Raw genomic sequence first — 23705 nt, 5'->3', positions numbered from 1 at the left:
TGTGCCATGATATGTGGAACTCAGAAGACAATTTGCCAGAGTCGGTTCTTTCCTCCCACCATGTGGGTCTAGGATATCAGACCCAGGTGGTCAGGCTTGGTGTCAAGCACCTTACCCACCGAACCATCTTGCCAACCCCAGTACCCTCGGGAGATTATTAAAGTGCCAAAAGGCATATTGGCACACACCTGTAATCCCACTACTCAAGAGTCGGAGGGAGTAAGATCACTGTGAGTTTGAGGCCAGCTTAGGCTACATGAGTTAAAGATCTACTAGAGCTTATATATCTATACCCCTATCAAATAAATAAACAAATTTAAAATACTGAAAGGTAAGTCACATGAATAATACAGAACCAAGAACCCTGGGAAATACATATCTGAACAAAGCAGGGAGTTGCAGCAGTTTGCATGAGAATGACCACCTTTGACTCATGTGTTTGACTATGTAGTCAGGAGTTGGTGAAGCTGTTTGGGAAGGACTAGGAGGTGTGGCCTTGTTGGAGGAGGTGTCGCTGGGAGTGGGCTTTGAGGTGCTCCTCCCCGCACTGCTGCCTTTGGCTTTCAGAGCAAGATGTGAGTTCTCCGCTGTTCCAGCCACCATGCCTTTACACTGCCACCATGGACTTTAGCCTCTGAAGCTGTACACCCAATTAAATTCTTTCTTTTACTAGCTCCATTGGTCATGGTGTTTTGTCACAGCAATAGAAAAGTAACTAATAGACTGCACCTGAAGACAGTGAATTTATCCAGCTAGTGAGATTATCAACTATCAGTGGCAGACTTCCTTCCTGAGGGGAGAGGAAACAGACTGTGTTATTTACAGTGGGGTAGGAGTGTTGAGGGATAATGAAAAGCCACATTGTGACAGCAATACAGACCCCAAGAGTGTATTGAGAGACTGAGTAGGGGCATTTTTATGAAAGGGGTTGTCCATGAACTTGCTATGTAGCCAAAAATGACCTTGAACTTCTTATCCTCCTGCCAAGTGCCAAAGTTACAGGTGTGCTAGCAATCTGGTTTATACAGTGCTTGGGACTGAATTGAAACCTTTATGCAAGCAGTGCTTCAACTGAGCTACATCCATTTTCCTAACTGGGAGACTTTTAGAGCTAGGAGAGAACGGTCCACCACAGTTAAAGTTCCCTCAGGAGGGTAGAGGCCCAGTGCTTGCCTGGGGGAGTGCTTGCTGTGTTTCCTCTGAAAGAATGACTGTGAGAATTTTAGAAGGCTTGCTTGTGGGGTGGGAAATGAGGAAAGGGGAAGAAATGCCAAATCCACTAATGTGCTAAGAGTTGTGTTTTAAGAAAACAAGCGTAAGATTGTATTCATCAACTGCTAACCACAACAGTGGGAGAAGCAGTTAAGCAATAATGTCCCGTGTCTATTGTGGTAACTTTGAGCAGGCAGAGAGCCCCACTTCTGGTGGCAGACGAGGGCAGGAAGAAAAGTGTGTGAGGACTGGCAGATTAGGAGTGGTCCATTAAGGAGGATTAGGAATAGTCTTCCTATTGGGATAGCCTGGTGCCTCCGTTTAAGGGTCAGGGCTGTGCTAAGATGCCTAAAGCTGCTCCAGCACGGTATCTCAAGCCTATCTGGAAACAGCTGACTCAAAGGGACCCTGTCCTCTGCACACACCAGTACTAGCCCTGGAACTCCAATACCAGGCTTGAGGTCAGGATCTCTGGATTTCCTGTGGCTTATCCACTTGTATAAGAGGGTCATCATTGTCGGTTTCATACACTAGACCTCTGTTCTCCAAGACACTTGGTCTTAGTCTTGTTCTGTTCTGTGCTATCTTTCTTGATCCTGTCAAAGACAACTGTGAAGTCAGTGAGACCCCCCCTTAGAATTCTAAATCAAGGAAGTTTCTCACTTTCAGGTCAAATGAGAAGCCTATTTAAGTAACTGAGTATTCATACATTGAAGTTACTAGAAACTGACAGCTATAAGATGGAAGCTTCACCTCTGGACCATAATATGGACTTCATTTTGGTCTGATTGTATTTGTGTGTGCACAGGCTTGTATATGTATGTTTTGGCTTGGGGTTGTATGTGCACGTGTGTGCACATGCCTATGGAGGCCAGGGGTCAATATCAGTTATCTTCTACAATCACTTTCCAACCTCATTTTATTACGTTGTTTTTTGTTTGTGTTGTGGTTTGAATAGGAGTGGCCCCCATAGACTCGTGTATTTGAATGACTGACTAATAGGGGGTGGCACTGTTAGAAGGTGTGGCCTTATAAGAGGAAGTGTGTCACTGTGGGGGTGGGCTTTGAGGTCTCAGATGCTCAAGTTAGGCCTTGCTGTAAAGATTTGTCATTCGAATTGGTATAACAAAATGCTAATTGGTCAGTAGCCAGGCAGAAAGTATAGGTGGGGTGACCAAACTAAGGATGATGGGAAGAAGAAGGGCTGAATCAGGAGTAGCCAAGCCAGACACAGAAGGAATGGGAGATGAACATACCGTGCTAATAAAGGTACTGCCACATGGCAGAGTATAAATAAGGCATATGGGTTAATTTAAAATGTAAGAGCTAGTTAGAAATAAGCCTAAGCTATCAGCCAAGCATTTACAATTAATATAAGCCTCTGTGTGGTAATTTAGGAAATGGCTGCCAGGTAGTTGGGAACAGGCAGTCAGTATAAGAAACATCTGTGCATAAGGCCTCATGTCACTTTCACTTCTGTTGCCTGAGGATCAAGATGTAGAATCTCTCAGCTCCTTCTCCAGCACCGTGTCTGGCTGCACGCCACCATGTTTCCTGCCGTGATGATAATGGACTAAACCTCTGAAATTGTAAGCCAGCCCCTATCGAATATTTTTCTTTATAAGAGTTGCCATGGTGTCTCTTCACAGAAATAGAAATTCTAACTAAGACTGTTTGTTTTTGTTTTGTTTTGTTGAATATGGATTTATTCTGTAGCCTTAGCTGGCCTAGAATTCTATGTAGACCAAGCTGGCATTGATCTCACAGAGATCTGTTTGCCTTTGCTTCTCCAGTGCTAGGTTTAAAGGTGTGTGCCACCATGTCTTGATCTGGGACATCTTTCTGTACACTGTGAATATGTGTTGCTCTCATTGATCAATAAATAAAGCTACTTTAGCCTATGGCAAGGCAGGATAGAGCCAGGCAGGAAATCCAAGCAGAGATACCGGAGAAGAAAGAACTGAATCCGAGAGATGCCAGCAGCCTTCCAAGGAGCAACACGCCAGAGCACCACCAGTAAGCCATGGGCCATGTGATGATATACAGCTTAATAGAAATGGGTTAATTTAAATGTAAGAGCTAGCTAATAATAAGCCATTGGCCAAACATTTATAGTTAATATTAAGTCTCTGAGTAATTATTTAGAAATGGCTACAGGGCTGGGTGGGATAGAAAAGCCTCTGGTTATGATGTCTGGCGTGTCCTGATTAACCTGGAGCTCAGTGATTAGGCTTGATTGGCTGTCCAGAAAACTCCAGGGGTCATTATGCCTCCATCTCCCCAGCATTGGAATTACAGGTGCACAGTGTTGTCCCCAGCACTTCAGGCAGGACCTGGGGATTGAGCTCAAGCCCTCACGCTTGCACAGCAAACTCTTAGCCAGCTGAGTTGTCTCTCCAGCTTCTGTCCTTTTGTGTTTTAAACATTGTCCTAGGCCTCTAATTTGGAGGGTGCCCTAAACCTCCAGCAGTAGAACCTCTAAGAGAGTCTAAAATGGATTCCTGGTAAGGGGAGTGTTATCAGTCTGGGCTCTGAAAAACTCTTAGGGGAAGCAAGAGAGGGTTGAATGACCGGTTTCACAGAGAATGGGGAAGGAGGACAGATATAGAAGAGGGTGAACAAGAAAGGAGAGGGGATAGTGAGTCAGAAGCGGCAGATAATTATACGAGCTGGGTTCTAGTTTGTTGTTTTGAGTGTATGGACTGTGGCGGAGTGAAGTGTCTCTGATGATCCTCTCTGGGTGATCAGTTCTTTCATGGGGCTGCTTCTGCTATTTTGCCTTCAGCGCAGCTGCTTCCATCTGGAAGCATTTGGACCTAGAAACTTGAAGCCTGTTCCAAGATTCAGTTCCCAGGAATAGGAAGCCAGAAAGGAGCCTGCAGTGGTTGCCACTTACTCTTTCCAGCCCTGCATTGGTCTTGGTCATTTGGGGAAGTGTGGTTGCCTCGGTCTGGGCTGGACATTGGAGGGCAGTCCTGTGAGCCCTACTTGAGTTTACAGGGTGAAGTGGTAGCCCTTGACAAAACTTCTAGGATATGGAGCCTGAAAATGTCAACAACATCAGGCTGAGTTTGGAGGCCAGGGCCAAGGTATTGGTTAAGTTTCACAGTGACTCTCTAGAAAATGCCCAGACAGGGCCTAGGGCTCTGGCACTGCCAAGGCTTGACTTTTCTTTCTTATATAAGCAGAAAAAAAAACCAAATATATTTTGAGTATTGAGGCTTTGAAAGATGGGCTACTTTTGGGTTGGGATGTAGCTCAGCAGTAGAGTGTTTGCCCAGCATGCACAAAGCCTTGGGTTTGATTTCCAGCTCTGCATAAAACTGATGGCACAAATCTGTGATCCTATCACTCAGGAGGTAAAGGCAGAAGGATCAGAAATTAATAGTTATCTCTGACTACATAGCAAGTTTGAGGCCAGCCTGGGCTATATGAGGTCTTGTCCCAAAAACCAACCAGCCAAACAAACAAAGGTGGGATGCTTAGCTATTATAAAGAGTTAGAAACATCTTCATAGCCTTCACTTTAAAGCTAAGTAAAGAAAGTCATTCGGCTTAGGCAAATTTAAATAGATAGGTGAGATATTTGTTCTTTTGAAGAATGTGATGCCAAGGGAAGCCATTTCTTATTTGTTTGTTTGTTTGTTTATTATGTATACAATATTCTCTCTGTGTGTATGACTGCAGGCCAGATGAGAGCACCAGACATCATTACAGATGGTTGTGAGCCACCATGTGGTTGCTGGGAATTGAACTCAGGACCTTTGGAAGAGCAGGCAATGCTCTTAACCTCTGAGCCATCTCTCCAGCCCCCGGGAAACTATTTCTTAGTTCCGCCATTAGCTCATAATATCTGCCTTGGTGTGTTATTTTTCTGTTACCATGAGAAACATCTAAGACACTTATAAAGAGAAAAGGTTCATCAGGTGTGGTGGAACATGCAATTAGGAGGCTGAGGCAGAAGGATTGGGTGTTTGAGGCCAGTCTGGGATATATAGTTAATTTTGGCTCACAGTCTTGGAGGTTTCTGTCCGTAGTCAATTGGCCCATTTTTTTGAGCCTGTGGGGCACAGCACACCATGGTGGTAAGTACACGGAGGAGATCCCATTATGACTTTCAAAGGCTTGCTTCTAAAGAGTGTAAATAGACCACGTGATCTATTTCTGAAAGTTTTTATCACCTTTCAGTAGCGCCAAGGTAGGGGCTAAACCTTTAAAATAAGGACCTTTCTAGGACATTTGAGCTCTCAAGGAAAGTATCTGAGAAAAGTAACGAGAGTGGGTTTCATAGTATGGAATGACATTTAGCTTGCCCACTTAACCATCAGTGGAGATTTGGTTTGCTTTTGGCAACTGTGAATCATGCTATTAAAAACATAAATATGTAGGCATTGATTTGAGACTCTGCTTTCAATTTTTGGGGGGAATAAACTTAGAAGTGGGATTTCTGGGTTCTATGGTGAATCCTATTTCAATTATTTAGATACTACCCACCCCCAGCACAAGCCTGCTACTTTAATAAACCTTTTCCCCCTTAACCCTAATCAGAGAGTTTCACTTCATCTTATTGGCTGCATTGGGTCACATGCTCACTTCTAGCTGCAAGGGAGTCTGAGAAAAGAAACATTTTTAACTAAGTATAGAACCTTTTTTTTCTTCTTTCTCTTTCTCTTCTTCTTCTTCCTCCTCCCCCTCTTCTTTTTCTGATCTCGTGTATTCCAGGGTGGGAATCAAACTTGATACCTAGAATAGGATGTCCTTGAATTTCTGATCCTCCCCCCACATCAGTGCTGGCATTTGGTTTTTATATAATGCTGGGGGTTAAACCCAGGATTCTGTGTACAGTAAGCAAGCACTGTGCCAACCTAGCTACATCCACAAGCTTGACTTAGAACTTCAGAGAACAAAAACTGTACCCTATTTTAAGGAAGAAGAGGAGAATAAATATTAGGTGCCAATTAGCAGCCTAAGGGAAAATAAGAACAGAAGGAAGGGCTATAGGTTGAAGAGGAACATTGTAGTAGAATTTATATTTTAGAAAAATCTCTGGCAAATGAGAATTGATGAGTAAAGTCAGGAGAATCAGTGAAGAGATCCCACCCTACAACAGTCCAGTGAGGAACACTGGGGACCCAGAAGAGGGTGAACAGGGAAGAAGGTATTTGGGGGAGGGATAGACTCTGGAATGTTTAGGGGGGCACCCTTTAATGCCTGTCTGAGTTCTGACTGCAAGGCGATAAGAACAGTGTTGATTGAGTCCTAGTTTGAGTCTCAGGTCCTTCTTGGTTTTAGAAGGAACAGTTTTCAAGGACATGTGATAGCTCACTTTTGTACTGTTGAGTCTAGGGAGCCTGCAGGCTGTATAGGTAGCTAAGGTGTTGAAAAACTATCTGTCTCAATCTGGGTCTTTCAGGATTGGTTTGTGACTTCCTTGGGGACTTTAAGGCAAAACTGGAGGTTTTTTGGCTCACCCGTTTTTGGGTTTGTTTTAGTTACTTTTCTACAGTGGTGAAGAGACACCATGGCTGTTGGGGTCCGATGCCCCAACATAAACTACTTTTCCCTCTCTGGACCAGTGTGGAGGCGTGGGAAAAATTGAGACACAGTTCACACAGCAATATCGGAAGGGAGTCTCAGGCTTCATCCATTCCTGAGGATTACCCGCATTACATCAAAACCCACTTCCTGTGACACAGCTCCTTCAACAGATCCACACCTCCAGATCCTTCCCAAACCATTACACCAACTGGGGACCAAACATTCAAACACATGAGCAACGGGGCCAGTCTCATTCAAACCATCGCAGTGCTAGCCCAGGAAACAGAGGTGAGGAGTGGGAGGACGCTTGTGCAGACAGACTGTGTGGAAAAAAAAAAACCCTATCCTGGATGCTTCTGCTTCAGGTTGGACACTGTAGGAAACATTCTCAACTTCAACCTCCCGGAAATACCAAAGCCACATCTTCTGAACTGAGAGACTCTTGGGTGCTAGAATGGTCACCCTAGGTGTCTCTGTCTGTGGCCAGCAGAACAGTCCTTGAGAACATCTACACCTTGCTCAAGCTGTTTGCCTTTCCCGGGTGTCACAGCCCCTTGAACTGAGAACCAGTGTTCATTATTTTCTTCCCTCTTGGACTGTGTTCTGGAGCAAGGCTGAGAAAAGCCTCCCCAGTATAAATTGTTCCTTCACCACCTCTCATGGCTGAGTTGGGAAGCTCATGGTCCAGCTAGCCTGGTGCACACAGCAGAAAAACAAAGATATCTTGTCTTAAGCAAGGTGGAAATTAAGGACTGATACCCACGATTATCCTCTGACCTCCGCATGAGAGCTGGGGCATACAGGTTGGAACATGCACATGCATTTTTTTTGAAATACCAAGTTTATATTCAGAAGCATAGAGAAGCTATGCCTGATCTCAGCACATAAATTCTGAGACGTAAAATAATTCTGACTCTTCCCTTAATAGGTGGGTGTCCTCAGATAAGTTACTATAAAATCTCTTTGTGTCTAAGTCTTCTTATCTGTAAAAATGAGGATAACAGCATCCCCTTCACTGAATTTTGAAGATTAAATGAGATAAATCGTGAAGAACTTAAAATAGTAGCAGACACAAGGAGAGACTCACATGGATTAATGCATATTTCCTAAGCCATATCTGAGAGCTGCTGTCACTTGGTGCTAAGACTGGCAGCGGCACAAGGTTAGTGTCTCTTCATCCCTCAAGTCCCAGTTTTTCCATCTGTAAAATGAAAATATCTACCTGGCAGGGTCTTTGGGAAGATCTATAGAGCCCAGCATGGAAAGCTCTCTGCCTAGACTTGAGTCCTTAGAAGGCCCTCTACACTGCTGTTACTTCCTGTCTGTGACCCAAGCACAGGTGTAGTGATGTTGGCAAATTCCGGGCAGGATTATACACACTTCTGCCTTCCTCTTGTAGCAGGCTGGAGCTAGATCTTTTAAGGACTTGGTCCAAGGGGGTGGGAATGGATGGGTGGCAAAGATGGAGCGTCGGGGCCAGCCAGGCTTACTCTTCCTTTTGGAACTTGGTCTGGCCAACAGCTTGCATAGAGCTGGGAGCATGGTTGGGGGTTTGGGGGCAGAGTTGGTCCGGTGTCTGTGGGTGTAAGAAAAAGAGGAAAACCTTCTCAGTGGAAATTGCCCTGCGGTTGGCTCAGGCGCCCACAGCACTGTATTTATAGAGAGCTCCCGGCAATTCTGGAATTCTTCACTGTCGAGTTAACCCTTTCAGAGCCGCGGTGCCAGCCTGGTGCGGAGGGGGAGAAATACAGGACTGAGATGGGACAGCTGGATTGCAACAGGGCTTGGAGCCAGCAGCTTGGAGGATGGGAGTGGTCAATGGTCAGTCACCTGTCCTCTCTCACCGAAAAAGAAACTTTGGCTCTTGGAAGTGTGAAGATCCGCGTGGGGGATGGGCAGTGAGTAGTCCAACAACCCCTTCTTGGAGCACCAGGTCTTCCCAAGTCGGGGTCGAGCTGGGGTCTGGGTTGGAGGCGGGCCCAGGCCCGGGGCCCTGCCCAGCAGGCGGGCTCAGGCCTCAACGTCGTAGGATCTCCTCCTCGGGGCCAATTCTGCCTCTGGGGCGCACCCGGGTGGCCTTTCCGGGCCCGCAGCTTCCTCCTGCAGTCCAGCCCCTCGCGTTCCCGCCCCCCTCCCTCGGCCCTAGTCTGGCCGGGCCTCGCGGCGGTGGCGATACCGATGATAGCGGCGACTGGGCTGCGCCCCGCCGTGTCCCCGAGTCCCAGGAGTCGGCGCTGCGCGGTGAGTGCTTGCGTGGCGCGGAGTCGCGCGGTCTGGGGTTGTCTTTGTGTGCGGCCGCGCCTGCACCGCACGCGCTGGGGGCGCCGGGTGCTTGGAGCTGGGAGCCGGCGGCCCTTTCCCATAAGGCACCAGTACCCTGATCCGAGGACACCGCTAGGGCTCTAGGGCCCCGAGGAGCTAAGAGCACCCCTGCCTGGCCGCTCCCTTTTTGGGGCTGAGACCCGCTGGGACTTGTGGGATCTGAAGACTCCCGGAGTCTGGGAGTTGTGGGGCCCAGGACTGGGTGGGTGACTGTTCAGGCCCTGGGTGTGGAGTGGGCATGAAGGCAGGTAGGTCACTGCGTTGATGGTTCTGGAAGCTTAAGGAAGCTGCTAGCCAAGACTAGGAGGGAAGCATTCCCCCGACTTTAAGGAGAAAAACACCATGAATGCCAGCTCTGATAAGGGAAGCTGAGAGAGAGGGGAGCACGAGGTTGGATGGCCCCCTGTGCTTGGTTCTGAAGGGTGAAGGTGTCGATGACCGGCGGGCTTCTACATGCTGCAGAAAAGCACTCGGGAACAGGTTCAGGAAAGGCTCCCTCAGAATTAAAGATTGAAGTGCAAATAGGGATGGGGCAGTTTGGGGTGTCTTAGGTAAACGGAGATGGATGGAGGGGAGATCCGGAGGAAGGTGGGAAGAAGCTGCAGGTCCAGGTGGGACAAAGAGGACCGAGGATTGAATCCAGTTCCCCGAGGCCCTTCCTCACTAGGGCAGAGCCAGCCAATTCCAGATTTGAGAACTTAAGGCAGTCAACTGGCAGAAAAGGTTCTTTTTTATTTTTTATCCTCAAACCAAAACTGCCTTAACGAGAAATGCATGATGGATGACTCAGACCTGAGAGCTTATCATCGAAGGGAACTATTAAGCAAATACTAAATCAGAAGTTTGTATATGTGCATCTAGGGTTTTTGTGTATGTGTTGGGGCGGCACTGACTTAATTGTGAAAACGATTTCTTTTCAGACTGAGGATGATCTTTAAATAAGTATTGATTAAATTAAAATCCAAGTCCTTTTTAATTTTTTTTTTTTTTAGATAGGATCTCACTGTGTAGACCTGGCTGACCTTGACTCACAGAAGCCCACCTGCCTCCGCCTCCCAAGTACTGGTATAAAGTTGTGCATTACTATGCCAGGCTCAAGTCCTTTTCCTTTAAGTGTGTGCAGTAGCTCTTCAGCTTGAGAAATTAATGGAGCCATTTGACCTGTATGAGAGTTATTTATTTAGCCGAGCCTCCTTTCTCATCCCCTCTGAACTGCCCAGAAGTCCCCAGGGCTGCTGCTGAGCAACAACATCCCTTGTAGCTTGGGGACCTGCAAATAGGGAATTTGAATTCGTGTACTTGAATTGAAACCTGGGCTGATTGAATGGCAGGCAAGTGTGGAGGGCTGGGGAACTAAGTGGTGTGGAGTGGTGGCCTATATTTCCAACTTGCTTGGGAATGAGACTATTTTGCATGTGTGCATTTTCCTGGTAGCTGGAGTTCTGAAGCTCTAGCTTTTGGCTAATTGTGGCCCATGGATGTCTTCTCTCCTGGTATTACAAATACATCACACTTAGCTGACACAGGGTGTCCTGATGTCCCTGACATTTTCATCATGTGACTAGGGAAGTAGCTCAGTGTATTGAATGCTTGCCTAACATGCATGAAGCCTGTGTTAGATCCCCAGCAACAGGCAATGCATAAACTGGTTGTTGTGGCTCATGCCTGAAATCTCAGTGCTTGGGGGCAGAAGCAGGAGGCTCAGAAGTCATCCTAGGCTGCATTGTTCAAAGCTCTTCTGGGATATGTGAGACTTGTGTCCAAAAGAAAGATTTTCATTACATCCTCGCTTTAGGTTAGTCCTGTGAACCTCAGTTTTGCCACCAAGTGTCATGAGGCAAAGGGACAGAAGAGAGGGCATTTGTCACTGTATGGAGTAGCCCTGGTGATGATTTCATTGGTCCCATGACTAGCCCTGGCATCCATGGTGGCTTCCTCCTGCGTGCAGAATATTGCTTATGCACTCCAGACTTGTGCTGCCAGAGGGTGGACCCTGCGTCTTGTGAAGGAAGCAGCCTGGTTTCATGCCAGCCTCGGTGTCAGCGGAGAGCTGGAATTCTTGTCCCAGTTTTCTTTTCCATCCCTGTCCCCCTTAAGCAGTGTCCAGGCACCTGAAAGGAACACAGCACCTGAATGTCCAAGATACTCAGCTGCCTGGCAGCTGGGTGCCTGGCAGGTAGGCTGGATGCTTTAATGTTTATCTTCAGAACATTGTAGAAGTGGCGGCCTTTTAGAATAGCCCTCTGGGGAGCCAGCATCCTTACTCTGGAGAGGCCACACCTTACGCTTTCTGCAGGAGTCACCCTCCTCCAAAGCTGACCTCTAGGTGGAAGCCTTGATTCTTTTTGGCAGAATTTGGGTTGGACACCAAGATGAGAAATCCATTTTGGGATGCAGTGTTGGAGTTGGCCATTTCACATCCTCAGAGAGACTCCTAGATAGTGCTTTGTTTGTTTGTTTGTTTGTTTGTTTTTGTTTTTCTAGACAGGGTTTCTCTATAACTTTGGAGCCTGTCCTGGAACTAGCTCTTGTAGACCAGGCTGGCCTTGAACTCACAGAGATCCACCTGTCCCTGCCTCCCAAGTGCTGGGATTAAAGGTGTGCACCTCCACCCCTTGGATCCTAGAAAGTGTTAAGTGACTGACCTGTAGCCCGATGCTTCTGTGTTGGGCCATGGGCAGAAAACAACCCAAATCTTCTGAGGTTATGACCACATGGGGACTACTGAGCTGTGAATCTGAGTCATAGGGTTGGAAAAGGAGGAAGAGGGTAGGGAGGATGACGTCACTGCCCAGGAACTTATCCTCTGAGTGGGTGGGGACTTTTGATTGCTGTCCTCTTCTCCCCACCCTGGGGCAGGAGTGTCAGGGAAATCTACCAGCAAAAGGAGGGGGGCCTTGATCGGGGAGAGGGACTCAGTATGGCCACACAATGGGAGACGGCCACATATACAGCCCTTACCACCACCTGTACGTCCATTCTTGCAGTGTTCAGGGTAGGAGCACTGGGTTTTCAGGATTTAGGGGTGGGACTATGTAGAATGAACATCATGTGATTATCTTTTTTTTTGTTTTGTTTTGTTTTTTTTTGTTTTTTGTTTTGTTTTTCAAGACAGGGTTTCTCTGTAGCTTTGGAGCCTGTCCTGGAACTAGCTCTTGTAGACCAGGCTGGTCTCGAACTCACAGAGATCCGCCTGCCTCTGCCTCCCGAGTGCTGGGATTAAAGGCGTGCGCCACCGCCGCCCGGCTCATGTGATTATCTTAACATCATTGAAGAGAAGAAGAAATGGGCTGTAGATATGGCTCAGTGGTTAAGAGCATTGCCTGCTCTTCCAAAGGTCCCGAGGTGAGGGCAATCTGTTGTCTGCTTTCAGAACTGGCTCTTTCTGCCACTCCAGAGGCAGCTTCAAGTTTGACTCATTTTAGACACTGGCAAATGTGCCAGGGGTCCGCTTGGGTGGAGAGAACTCATCTGGTGAGCCAAGGAGAGAACAGGCCTGACCACAGAGACTTGTGGACCCTGAAAGAATATTCTTGTGCTGTCAGAGACCTAATCTTTGTCACACTGGTGCTCTCAACTCCTGGAGAAGAGACCTGCCTATGCCCTCCAGTTCTGACTAGTTCTTCCAGCTGGCAGCCCCCATTCTCCCTCTCAGTTTCTCTGTGGTCTTGGGAAAGATGCCCCCACACCCCTCATAACTTTGGCATTAGCCCTTTCTGGGGAATACTGGAATATTTGCTTATGAAGAGGCTCTGACCTTGGGGTGACAGCAGGTTTTTTTTTTGTTTTGTTTTGTTTTTGTTTTGTTTTGTTTTGTTTTTGTTTTTGTTTTTTTTTTTTTTTGAGACAGGGTTTCTCTGTGAAAAAGCCCTGGCTGTCCTGGAACTCACTTTGTAGACCAGGTTGGCTTTGAACTCAGAGATCTGCCTGCCTCTGCCTCCCAAGGACTGAGATTAAAGGCATGCACCACCATCACCCACTTTGGGGCTGGAACTCTTGATGCACGGAGCTACCACTCAGTTTCTGGGAGGAGCACAGGGAACGAAAATAGAATGAGCCAGACCGAGAGGTGAAGTCGAACTGTATGTTGGCTCCTCTGGAATCTGGTGATGGTGGCGTCCCGGTGCAAAGGAGAGCACTCAGAAGGACTAACAGTCTCCAGCACCGAGATGGATAGCCCTATAAAGGAGATCTTGGCTGGGAAGAGGTGGAGAAGCTCATGCCTGTGGCTGTAATAACAGTAATGACAATAATTACTGTGAAACTGGGCAGAGGATGTGTACCTATGATCCCAGCACTTGGGAAATAGAGGCAGGAACATCAGGAGTTCAGGGCCAGCCTCAGTTATATAAAGAATTTGAAGTCAGGAGACCCTGACTCAAAAAGCAGTAAGACAGACTGAAGAGATTGCTCAGTGAGAAGTGCTTGCCCCAGAAACCTGAGGACCTACCTGAGTCTGCATTCCCACAAGCCACTAAAGCTGGCTTTGTTTGCAATTCCAGAGTTGCTATGGTGAGATGGGGGGTGGAGACTGAATAACTCCCAGAAGCTAGCCTTGTCTCCAGCAAGGTCAAAGGCGAGGATGGACACCCAAGGTTGTCCTCTGATCTCCACACGTGTGCCGTGACACCGGTGTGTCTGCATCACGTATGCACACACAGTACTCACACACACACAATAAAATGTCCCACTGATTTGGCATTAAACACTTTAACCGGTCTTTCCTTGTTGTCTTTATTCCCATAGCAATTTTGTGGGTTAGGAATTGTCAGTCCTATTTTATAGATGAGTCTCAATAGGTAGTCACTGTCATTGACATTTCGTTGTGATTCTGGCAGGGCTACTGTGTCAGGATTTAAACCCAGGGCTACTCCTGAGCCTGTGCTGTGCTCTGGGCAGTTAAAGCGGCCTGGGAATTCCAGCTAATAGATGAGGAATCCAGACCTGAGGGCCTTCATGAGCTAGTTCTAACACTCATTAGTCACCCTTGCTGGTGATGGGTGACTGTGGGCCCTAAGGCAGCAGCCTTCCTTCTGGGCTCACATTCTCATAGGAACCTGGCCATGGGCCCCGGGCCACATATATTTCCAAAGGTCTTCCACTTCAGCACTGGCAGAGCCTGTTACTCTGCTGAGACCTGTCCCTGGTAGAGGCAGTGGGGCATGCTCAGAGAGGGGGAGTTTTCTGCTAGGCGAAACCTCTTTCAGGGCAGAAACAGAAAGGATCTGGAGGCAGAAAAGCATTGATACTTCTGTCTGGGCTGGCATTGCCAGACATGTTTAGATGGACACCTGGCAGGGCTCGACAGATGTTGAGTGAATTCAGGTGTATGTTTTATGGCCTGCCGGCATCTGCCCTAGGATCTACCCTCTGATTTGGGCTCCTATGCTCCTATCTCTTCCTTTCTTCCCATTCTGGCTGGTCCCTGAACCCGATATGAATTTCAATTTTTTTTTCAGAGCTCTGAGCCTCTGGTGGTATGTATATGTGCACGTACATGCCCCCTTGTGAATGCCCAGGTCAGCTTCCCACCTACCTCTGCAGGTGGCTCTGAGTTCAAGGTGGCATCATGCTGCTTTAAGTGACTGCTGGGTCCTAGAAGATGCTCATCACTTGAGGGCCTCTCCCTGCGCAGAAGAGTGAGAACTGTGGGCCAGCGCTGGGGCTCATGCCTCGCCATGGATACACTATCTACCAAGGCCTGTGGTTTGCCTTCTCTGGGTTTGGAGCCTTGATGTCTTTGTGGTAGCGATCATGTGGTTGGGGAGGCCAGTCACCCCGCCCTGGGTTCTGTCTCCTCTTTCTGTGTGCTTCCTGCAGGCCCAGGGGGAAATGGGTTGAGGATGCTGGAAAGACCTTGGGCCGCTCTGTAGGCGGTTCTGATGGCTGCCCGCAGTCTTGATTCACACACTCATTTTGAGAGGAAGTGGGGTTGTTCTGTTGGGTGGAATCACAGTGCCGGGGCATTGTATCCAATGGGTAGCCATGGACACAGAAGGCCTGAACTGACTCATTGTCAGGAAAACAAAGCCATCTTGGAGGCACCTCCCCGGGGAATTCTAGAGACCCTTCTTCCCTTGCCCAGGTCCCTCGCCCACTTACAGAGCATCTGGTGTTTCTTAGGTCAGCTTACATTGTCTTACTCAGCCACGCCCTGCGAGGACAGAGGATGTTACTCCCATTTTATGAATGAGCAAACTGAGAACCAGCCTCTATCCCTAAAGTCACATGACTTTGGGAATGGCAGAGTATGGATTTGAACCTTCAACTCCAAAGCCTCCTTCCTAGACACTAAGGCTCCCTTCCACCAGACCTTCAGTGATGTCTCCAGCCCAGCATGCAATTGTAATCTCATCAGGGATCAGTGACCGGGACCCTTCTTAGGGAATAAGAATGAGAGCCTAGCAAGTAAGCAGTAGAGCCAGAGCCAGGACTTAAAGCCTTGTACATCTTTGATATTGCTTGTTTTCTCTTTTCCATTTGCTTATGGCAGAAGAGTTACACAGTCATTGTAAAAACAAACAAACAAACAGAATGTGATCAAGTAGAAAACCAAAGTGGATTTGACCCTCATTCCCACATTCGGAGGTTGGGTTCACCATCAGGCTTCTAGATTCCTTCTTCATTTGTAAGCATCTGTCCATCTGTCTGTCCATCTAAGCACAGGTGTGTTCGTCCATCCATCCACCATCGAGCAGAGAGCCCTGAGCTCCCTATGGGCTCGAGCCTTTGCTGGGATTACGGATGTAAAAGTTAAAGGAAGCACACGTGGTTGCCACTCAGGGAGGTTCTGGGGTGCTGATCAGGCACGGTCGAGCAGCAGACTTTGTTCTGGCTTTGCTGTCAAAGGTAGAGAGGTATTAGCCATTTCATCTCAGAAAAAGGGACTGCAGTGATAAAAACATTCTCTTATGAGATAGGAAAGAGGGTCTTGTACTGTAGCCGCTGGAAGCAGCCCAGGAAGTGAATGTGGGGAGGTGGGCAGAGCCGGGTCAGTTAGGGCTCCCTTAGAGCTGAACCATTATTGCCAATGGATGAGCAAGCCTGGGTTCCCCGTGGAAGGGGGTGATTGGTGCATGTTTTATGAGTCCATATCTATGTATATGAGTGTGTTCATGTAGGTGCAAGTGTGTGTATAGGCACATGCATGTGTGTAAGTGGAAGCCAGGAGTTAACCTTGGTGTCTACCTCGGTTGTTATCTACCTTGTTTTCTGAGACAGGGTCTCTTACTTCACCTGGAGCTCACCAATTTGGTAAGCCTGACTGGCCAGGGGGCCCTTTCCCAGCTCTGGGATTGTAGGTACGCCACCACATCCTGCTTTCATGGAGGTGCCAGTCTGAGATCCGTATGCTTGTGTGACGATCACTTTATCCACTGATCATCTCCACAGTCCTGGATCAGTTCCTTCAGATTGGTGGTGGATAACAACTTAATTGCTAGCAGCCTAGACCAAATCCTTCCTAGCAACTTCAGTAAGAAAATCTTTACTGAGGGTTCCTGCAGAAAAGCTGAGGAAAGACTCTTGTTGGTTATGGCTTGGCTCACTTCTCTTCCCTGAAATGGGGGTGGGGCAAGGGTTCTTCCCTGAGTCAGATCAGGTCACAAGCCCAGGCTTGAGGTTGGGGCCACATCCTTCCAGTATCATACAGGCTGGATTCCCTGCAAGGGGGTTGATCCCTGGTATCAGAAGAAGCCATTGAGAATAAAAGAGGAACTCATTAAGGGCTGTGAAGAAAATAAGCATCCACCCTCTAGAGGTGTGTGTGTGTGTGTGTGTGTGTGTGTGTGTGTGTGTGTGTGTGTGTGTGTTACTCTATTGCCAAAGTGGGAAAGCACAGATGTCCAGGAGGAATTGAGCAAGTCAGGTGAGGAAGAGTGGTCTGTTGTTTGAATTGTATCTGGCCCCTGGGATTGGCTGTCCCCATGCTGAGCGAACTTAGAATCACTATCTCCAAGAAGCTGTCAGGGATATTTCAAGACAGTCTGGGGTAGAACATGGGGAGAGGGGGCGGAGGTGTGGGCCACAGCATCCCAGCTCCCCCACTGCACAGAAGCAACCTGGAATCCTTAAGTGACCTCTGCCTCATCTTCCCACAGCCTCTTCCAGAGCGCCGTCTTCCCAGAATATGCCGTGACGTGCACTCCTTCGCTCCTCCATCACCTTCTCTGCCACCTCCTCTCCCAGACAGGAATGTCCTCTTCTCTTGAGCAGTCCTTCCTAAACCTCCCTAATTGCTAATCCAGCATGCCAATATTACCTGTATACACCTGTACCAAAGAACTGGTCATATTATCCATTTTTCCCCAAACCTTTACCCTATATTTTTATGAAAATGTGGTATATTAGGGGCACAGGAAACGACTCAGTTAATTAAGTGCTTGCCTTACAAACATGATGACCTGAGTTTCGATCCCCAGAACCCAAGTAAAAGCCAGGTGCAGGGGTACCCCTACAGCCCCAGCACCGGGGGAGGTGAAGATAGGTTTGCTGATTCCAGAGGCTTGCTAACCAGTCAACCTAGTCAGTTGTGGAAGTTGGGAAGAGGGATGGACTTGGGTGGACCCAGTGAACTAACAGAGCAACACAGAGAACCTAAAAGTTCCAATCCTCTCCAGCTTCATCAGAAGCGGGTGGCCGGACATGGGAAGGTGGCCCTGAGTTCAAGGACTTATGGGTTTGAGCCGCACATTTGATAATCTATTGTTTTGACAAATTGTGTGGCACAGCTGCCCAGTGGTGACCTTGTCAAGGAAGAACAAATACTTGCAGGGCCTTGAGAAAGAGTGCATGCTTGTTCTATGTGGTTGCAGGGACTTATTGAGAACCGATATAAGCTGTCCTGGGAGACAGATTTTGGCTCAGCGTAAGGAAGCATTTTCCACCAATAAGAGCTGCCTCAAAGCAAGCAGTTTGCCTCGGATTGGGGGTAGCTGGTTCCTGTCTCCAAAGAGAACATACAAGCTGGTAAGGGTGGCCAGGGAAAGGTCCCCTGCTCTGACACCTAACTGTCCATTTCTGCAGTTGCCCCAGAGTCTCTTCTCATTCTATTGGTCTCCCTCAGGGATCCCAGCTTTGGTTTCTGTGTTCACCAGTGTATGAATGACTTTCCCTGCTTCTTACTGTGCTGTGGATGAACCTAGCTTCATTTCAGTCTGATTTTCTTCTTCCCCTCTCCTCTACACCCTAATCTGTGGGCTCGATTTCTCCCACTTGTCCAAAGCATCACTCCTCTCTCCTGTACAATCCCTGGGTCACCTTCATCCTTGAAATAGCTCTTAACTGGGTTCTGACATCCGTCGGCGATTTTTGAGACTGCAGCTCAAGTTTTGAGACAGCGACTTTGGACGGTTTCTTTTTTTTTTTTTCGAGACAGGGTTTCCCTGTAGTTTCTAGAGCCTGTCCTGGAGCTAGCTCTTGTAGACCAGGCTGGCCTCGAACTCACAGAGATCCGCCTGCCTCTGCCTCCCAAGTGCTGGGATTAAAGGCGTGCGCCACTACCGCCCGGCCTGGACGGTTTCTTTTGTGGCTGTGAGCACTAGCAATTTTCCTTGGGTGGAGAGAGAAAGAAGAGACAAACAGGGCTCCTTAAATTAGTCATTCAGATGCCGTAAGAAAGACCAAAATAACAGTGACTTATGCTAGAACAGATGCTTATTTCCCACCCATGTGACTATCTGGCTTTATCCAGGGCTGAAGCCATAGCCCCAGGGACCCTGTGTCCTGCTGCTTTGTAATGCTTGGGTGTTGCCCTGGCAGTATGCTCCTACAAGGCTTGCCACTTCTATTCCATGCATTGGAAGGGGGAGGAGAAAAAGAGGGTGCCTTCCATCTTTAAGGACACGACCCAGAAACTGTACATATTAGTTCCTCTGAGATCTGATTAGCCAGAAAACAGTCATGTGGCCACACCCAGCCAAAAAGGAGTCTGGGATCTGTAGTCTTTAGATGAGTGGTCCTATGCCTGACTAAATGCTACAGAAGGGAAGAACAGATTTAAGGAAATAATTGGTGGCTTCTATGGTAACATGGCTGCGTGAATTTCAATGTGAGTTGCATGAAAGTTAGTACACCATAAGGATTAAAATATTGAAGAAGGTCCATCAGGTTTGGCAAAGTTTCTTTTATAAACATTGAACTCAGAGAGAGGAAGTTGGGCCAACAAGATGGCTCAGCAAGGTAAGGTGCTTATTTCCAAGCCTGAGGATCTGAGTTCAGGCCCCAGGATCCATACGGTGAAGGAAGAGAACTGACCCCCACAAGTTGTCTCCTCACCTCCGTACACACGCTCTGGGATGCACTTCTGCATGCCATAAATGGGTGTAAACAATTACAGAATTTTAAGAAAGATCCAGCTATTTTATGTGTACGAATGTTTTGTCTACATGTATGTGTGTGCACCATATGTGTGCCTGGTACCAGAGGAGGTCACATCTGGAACTGGATAGTTGTGGCCTGCCATGTGGGTGCTGGGAATCAGGGTCCTCTGCAAGAGCAGCAAGTGCTTTCACCACTGAGCCTTCTCCAGTCCTGTACTTTTTGTTCTTGTTGTTGTTGTTGTTGTTGTTGTTGTTAAAGAAAGGTGAGTGTAGTCATTGTTTTTCTATTGTGATGAAGCACCATGCCCAACAAAAGGAAGGGCATAAGAGCCGGGTATGGTGGTGTGCACCTTTGATCCCAGCACTTGGGAAGCAGAGGCAGAGGCAGAGGCAGAGTGAAGGCGTGGTAGCAAGAACAGCTGAGAGCTTACATCTTGAGCTACAAGCAGGCAGCAGAGAGCACATTGGGGATGGTGCCAATCTTTTGAAACCTCAAGCCTGCCCCTAGTGGAATACCTCCCCCAACAGAGCCACACCTCTTTGTGTATATATATGTGTCTGTGTTTGTGTTTGTGTGTGTGTGTGTGTGTGTGTGTGTGCATATGCATTGGTGTTTTGTCTCCATGTATGTCTGTGTGAGTGTGTGTGTGTGTGTGTGCATATGCATTGGTGTTTTGTCTCCATGTATGTCTGTGTGAGTGTGTGTGTGTGTGTGTGCATATGCATTGGTGTTTTGTCTCCATGTATGTCTGTGTGAGTGTGTGTGTGTGCGTGTGTGTGTGTGTGCATATGCATTGGTGTTTTGTCTCCATGTATGTCTGTGTGAGGTGTCAGAGTTCCAGAACAGTTGTGAGCTGCCATTTGGGTCTTGGGAATTGGACCCTGATCCTCTGGAAGAGCAGTCAGTTCTCTTAACCACTGAGTAATCTTTCCAGCCCCCTGGGCTACACCTCTTAATCCTTCCCAAACAACTACCAACTATTCAAATATGTAAGTCTGTGGGGGACATCTTCATTCAAACCACCACAGTGGGAGACCTTATTAAGACTACAGTGAAGTGGTAGAGCTAAGATCAGAACCCCAAACCTTGGGCTCACTTTCTCGGTTTTGTTTGTTTTTTTTGGTTTTTCGAGACAGGGTTTCTCTGTGGCTTTGGAGCCTGTCCTGGAACTAGCTCTGTAGACCAGGCTGGTCTCGAACTCACAGAGATCCGCCTGCCTCTGCCTCCCGAGTGCTGGGATTAAAGGCGTGCGCCACCATCGTCCAGCTTTGGGCTCTCTTTCTGCCATTGTGTATGTGTGTGTGTGTGTGTGTGTGTGTGTGTGTGTGTGTGCAGGCTTGTGTGCCTGTGTGGTTGCTATCTGTGTAAGCCAAAGGACAGCCGTGGCTGTTGTTCCTCAATTGTCATCCACCTTGGTTTTATTCGTTTTTGCTTTGAGACAGGCTCTCACTGGCCCACAACTCACCACATAGGCTGGGTTGGTTCACCAGTGAGCCCAGGGGTCTTCCTGTCTTCATCCCCTCAGCCCTGGGATTACAAGCACCTACCACCATACCTGCTGCTCCCGCTGGGTTCTGAAGATCAAACTCAGTTCCTCCCGCTTTCGAGGCCTTGGTCTTCATTTGCTGTCATATCAAGGAGGTCTGCTTGAAAGGCAGCAGATGGGGCTGAGTCTCACCTTTCCCAGCCTTACCTGGAGAGCTGCTCCAGGCCTTCAGGATGCACTTGGACACTGTGATGGCTCTCAGGTGCCACTGAGCAGCCCTCATGGTATCTTAAAGTGGGCTCTACTGAAAGGCATGTCCACCTGCTGTACCGGGTCTGCTACTTGAGAGCATAGCACAGATGAGTCACCTCTGTCCTTCAGTTGCATAGGATAGAAACTTAGCTGGAACTGGATGAAGATTGGTCCATCTAGGTCTGCAGCTTGTTTCAGGCATATCTGGATCTAGGAACTTAGCTGATACTTTTAGAGTTCTGCGACTCTCCCTTCTGTCCTCTCTATGGGAGGTTAGTGGGGTGTGGAGTGGACTATAGGGTGGAACTAAAGAGATGGTCCTGTAGTTGAGAGCATCTATTGCTCTTGCAGGTAACCTTGAGTTCGGTTTCCAGAACTCACGTGGTGGCTCACAGCTCTCTGTAAGTCCCATTTCAGGGGAGCTGATACCCTCTTCTAGACTTTGTGGGCACCTGCACCCATGTGTGCATGTACCCACACATGTATAAACAAACATTCAGCTACACATACAAACAAATCAGGCTGGAGAGATGGTTCTGTGGTTAAGTGTTGCTGCTCTTGCAGAGGACCTGAGTTCAGTTTCAGGTTATCCAGCACTCTCTTTTTTTTTTTTTTTTTTTTTTTTGGTTTTTCGAGACAGGGTTTCTCTGTAGCTTTGGAGCCTGTCCTGGAACTAGCTCTTGTAGACCAGGCTGGTCTCGAACTCACAGAGATCCGCCTGCCTCTGCCTCCCGAGTGCTGGGATTAAAGGCGTGCGCCACAGCCGCCCGGCCCAGCACTTTTTTTTTAATAATAATAATAATAATCATCATCATCGTCATCATCATCTTATAAAAAGAGACTGGAGTGATGCCAGTGGTTATGGTGGGAGAAGAATCCCTATTGAGTACCCGTGGGTCCAAGGCATCTTGGCCCAGAGCTCATTAGCAGTCAGGTTTGCAGTTCTGAATGTATGGAGTAATGAGTCTTGGGTGATGTTTTGAAAGTATCCTTGGATCCTGATTCTGCTGGATTTGGATAAGCTTGCAGTAGCTTCAAGTGAGGGTGGCTGGTCCTTACTTACAGTGTCTCCAGGAGGCCAGGGCACTCTGTAGTCTTTCTTGCAGGGGCTCCATGGTGTTTCTTGGCTGAAATTACAGTGGTGGACATCCTGGGTCCAGAATGAAGAAAAGGAACGAAAGGGAGCAAGCTTGGTGTCCACTCTGGAAGCCTCTCATGGACCCTCTGGAGTGAGGGACAGCAGTGCTCTGGGGACACACGATTAGTCTGATCAGGAGGGGACTCCTGGCTCCCCACACATTCAGCATACATTCACAAATGATCCTTAGGGTAATCCCCAGTAACAGGAAGCAGCTTGAAGCATGGGAAGACATCCCAAGATGAGCCTTGAGTGTTAGGTAGAGGAATGTAGGACTTTTCTTGTGCGTTCTGGGGGGCTGTGGGGGATTTGTCAGTGGGGGAGGACATGAGCCTGATTCCTGTTTTAGTACTGAGGAGAAGGCACCTGAGAAAAGGATTCGGTAGGGATGATTTGTGGGACTTACGGGGTCAGTGAAGAGGGCCGAGGTGACCCTAGACGACGGGCGCAAGCAGCAGTGAGAAGGGCTGGAAGCGCTGACCGACTCGGGGTTTGTTTTTGTTTTAAGACAGGGTCTCTTATTGCCCAGGCTGGCCTTGTACTCACTATGTAGCTAAGGATGGCCCTGAACTCCTGATCTTCCTGCCCCCACCTCAGAGTGCCAAGATTACAAGCATGTACCATCACACCTGGCTTGTGAGAGGCTGGAGGTTGAAGCCAGAGCTTCAGAAGCCCTCAACCGACTGAGCCACGTCCCAGCTCCCAGGCCTTGCTTCCTAGGGGATAAAAGAGGACAGAAGACGAAGAAGCTGACAACTCTGTGGGCTTTAGCTTCCTATGGCACATTGCCAGTAGTCCAGGCAGCTGCCTGCTAGGTTTTCCTGCAGGCTGACTGTGGCCCATTTGTCAGGCAGGAAGTGGTGTCCCCAAGGATACTGCTATGAATCGGAGCTGCTGACTCAGCACCCAGACGGGGAGGCTTTGAGGCCACCAGACTTTGGACCGGAAGCACCTGGAAAGGAAGTGGCTGCCCAGGGCTTCTCCGCAATGGGCTGTCGACAGCCAGGGAAGGGGTTGGCTAGCCAGGATGCTGGGTTTGGCTGAGGGACTCCCTCTGTGCAGCTTCCTGGCATCAGGAGTGGGGGAAGGGGTGCGCAATAGGCTAGAACAGGATGGAAGGGCTGTCCCCAGGTACCCGAGGCTAGACAAGATGCTTGGCTGTTGGTAGGATTTGCTCCATGAAGGGTCAGAAAAGACTGCTGCAGGATTGGGCTCCTTTCAGCTCTGCTCAGTGACAGATGATTTGACATTAAGAAACTTAATTTTTCTTAATTTTTTTTTGTTTTTTGGGTTTATGTGTTTGTGTTTATGTATGTATTTATTTGTTTGTTTCACCTGCAAAAAAATGTGACCAAGGATGCAATCTGCCACTAGGGGTGGCTGGGAGGGTATGGAATGTTCATATTGTTGCTAATCATCGTTAGGTGGGACAGATGGA

At 48.1% G+C, this 23705-nt stretch overlaps 1 protein-coding gene across 7 annotated transcripts in view; it reads left to right on the top strand.

The window, feature by feature from the left end:
- Positions 1–8611: 8611 nt before the first annotated feature.
- The window catches only part of Cd276 (CD276 molecule), a 31832-nt gene continuing 16738 nt past the window's right edge, over positions 8612–23705 (top strand). For 4 of the 7 annotated variants that reach the window (XM_038322854.2, XM_038322848.2, XM_038322847.2 and 1 more), the window contains exon 1: positions 8654–8990. In XM_038322854.2, the coding sequence (XP_038178782.1) occupies positions 8928–8990 (63 nt within the window). In that variant the 5' untranslated portion in view covers positions 8654–8927. The other 3 variants (XM_038322852.2, XM_038322851.2, XM_038322853.2) reach the window with 2 other exon arrangements.

The sequence above is a fragment of the Arvicola amphibius genome, chromosome 3 (assembly GCF_903992535.2).
Source record: "Arvicola amphibius chromosome 3, mArvAmp1.2, whole genome shotgun sequence".
Lineage (NCBI taxonomy): Eukaryota > Metazoa > Chordata > Mammalia > Rodentia > Cricetidae > Arvicola > Arvicola amphibius.
Note: the sequence above shows the minus strand (reverse complement) of the source record. Positions and strands in the feature narration are given on the sequence as shown.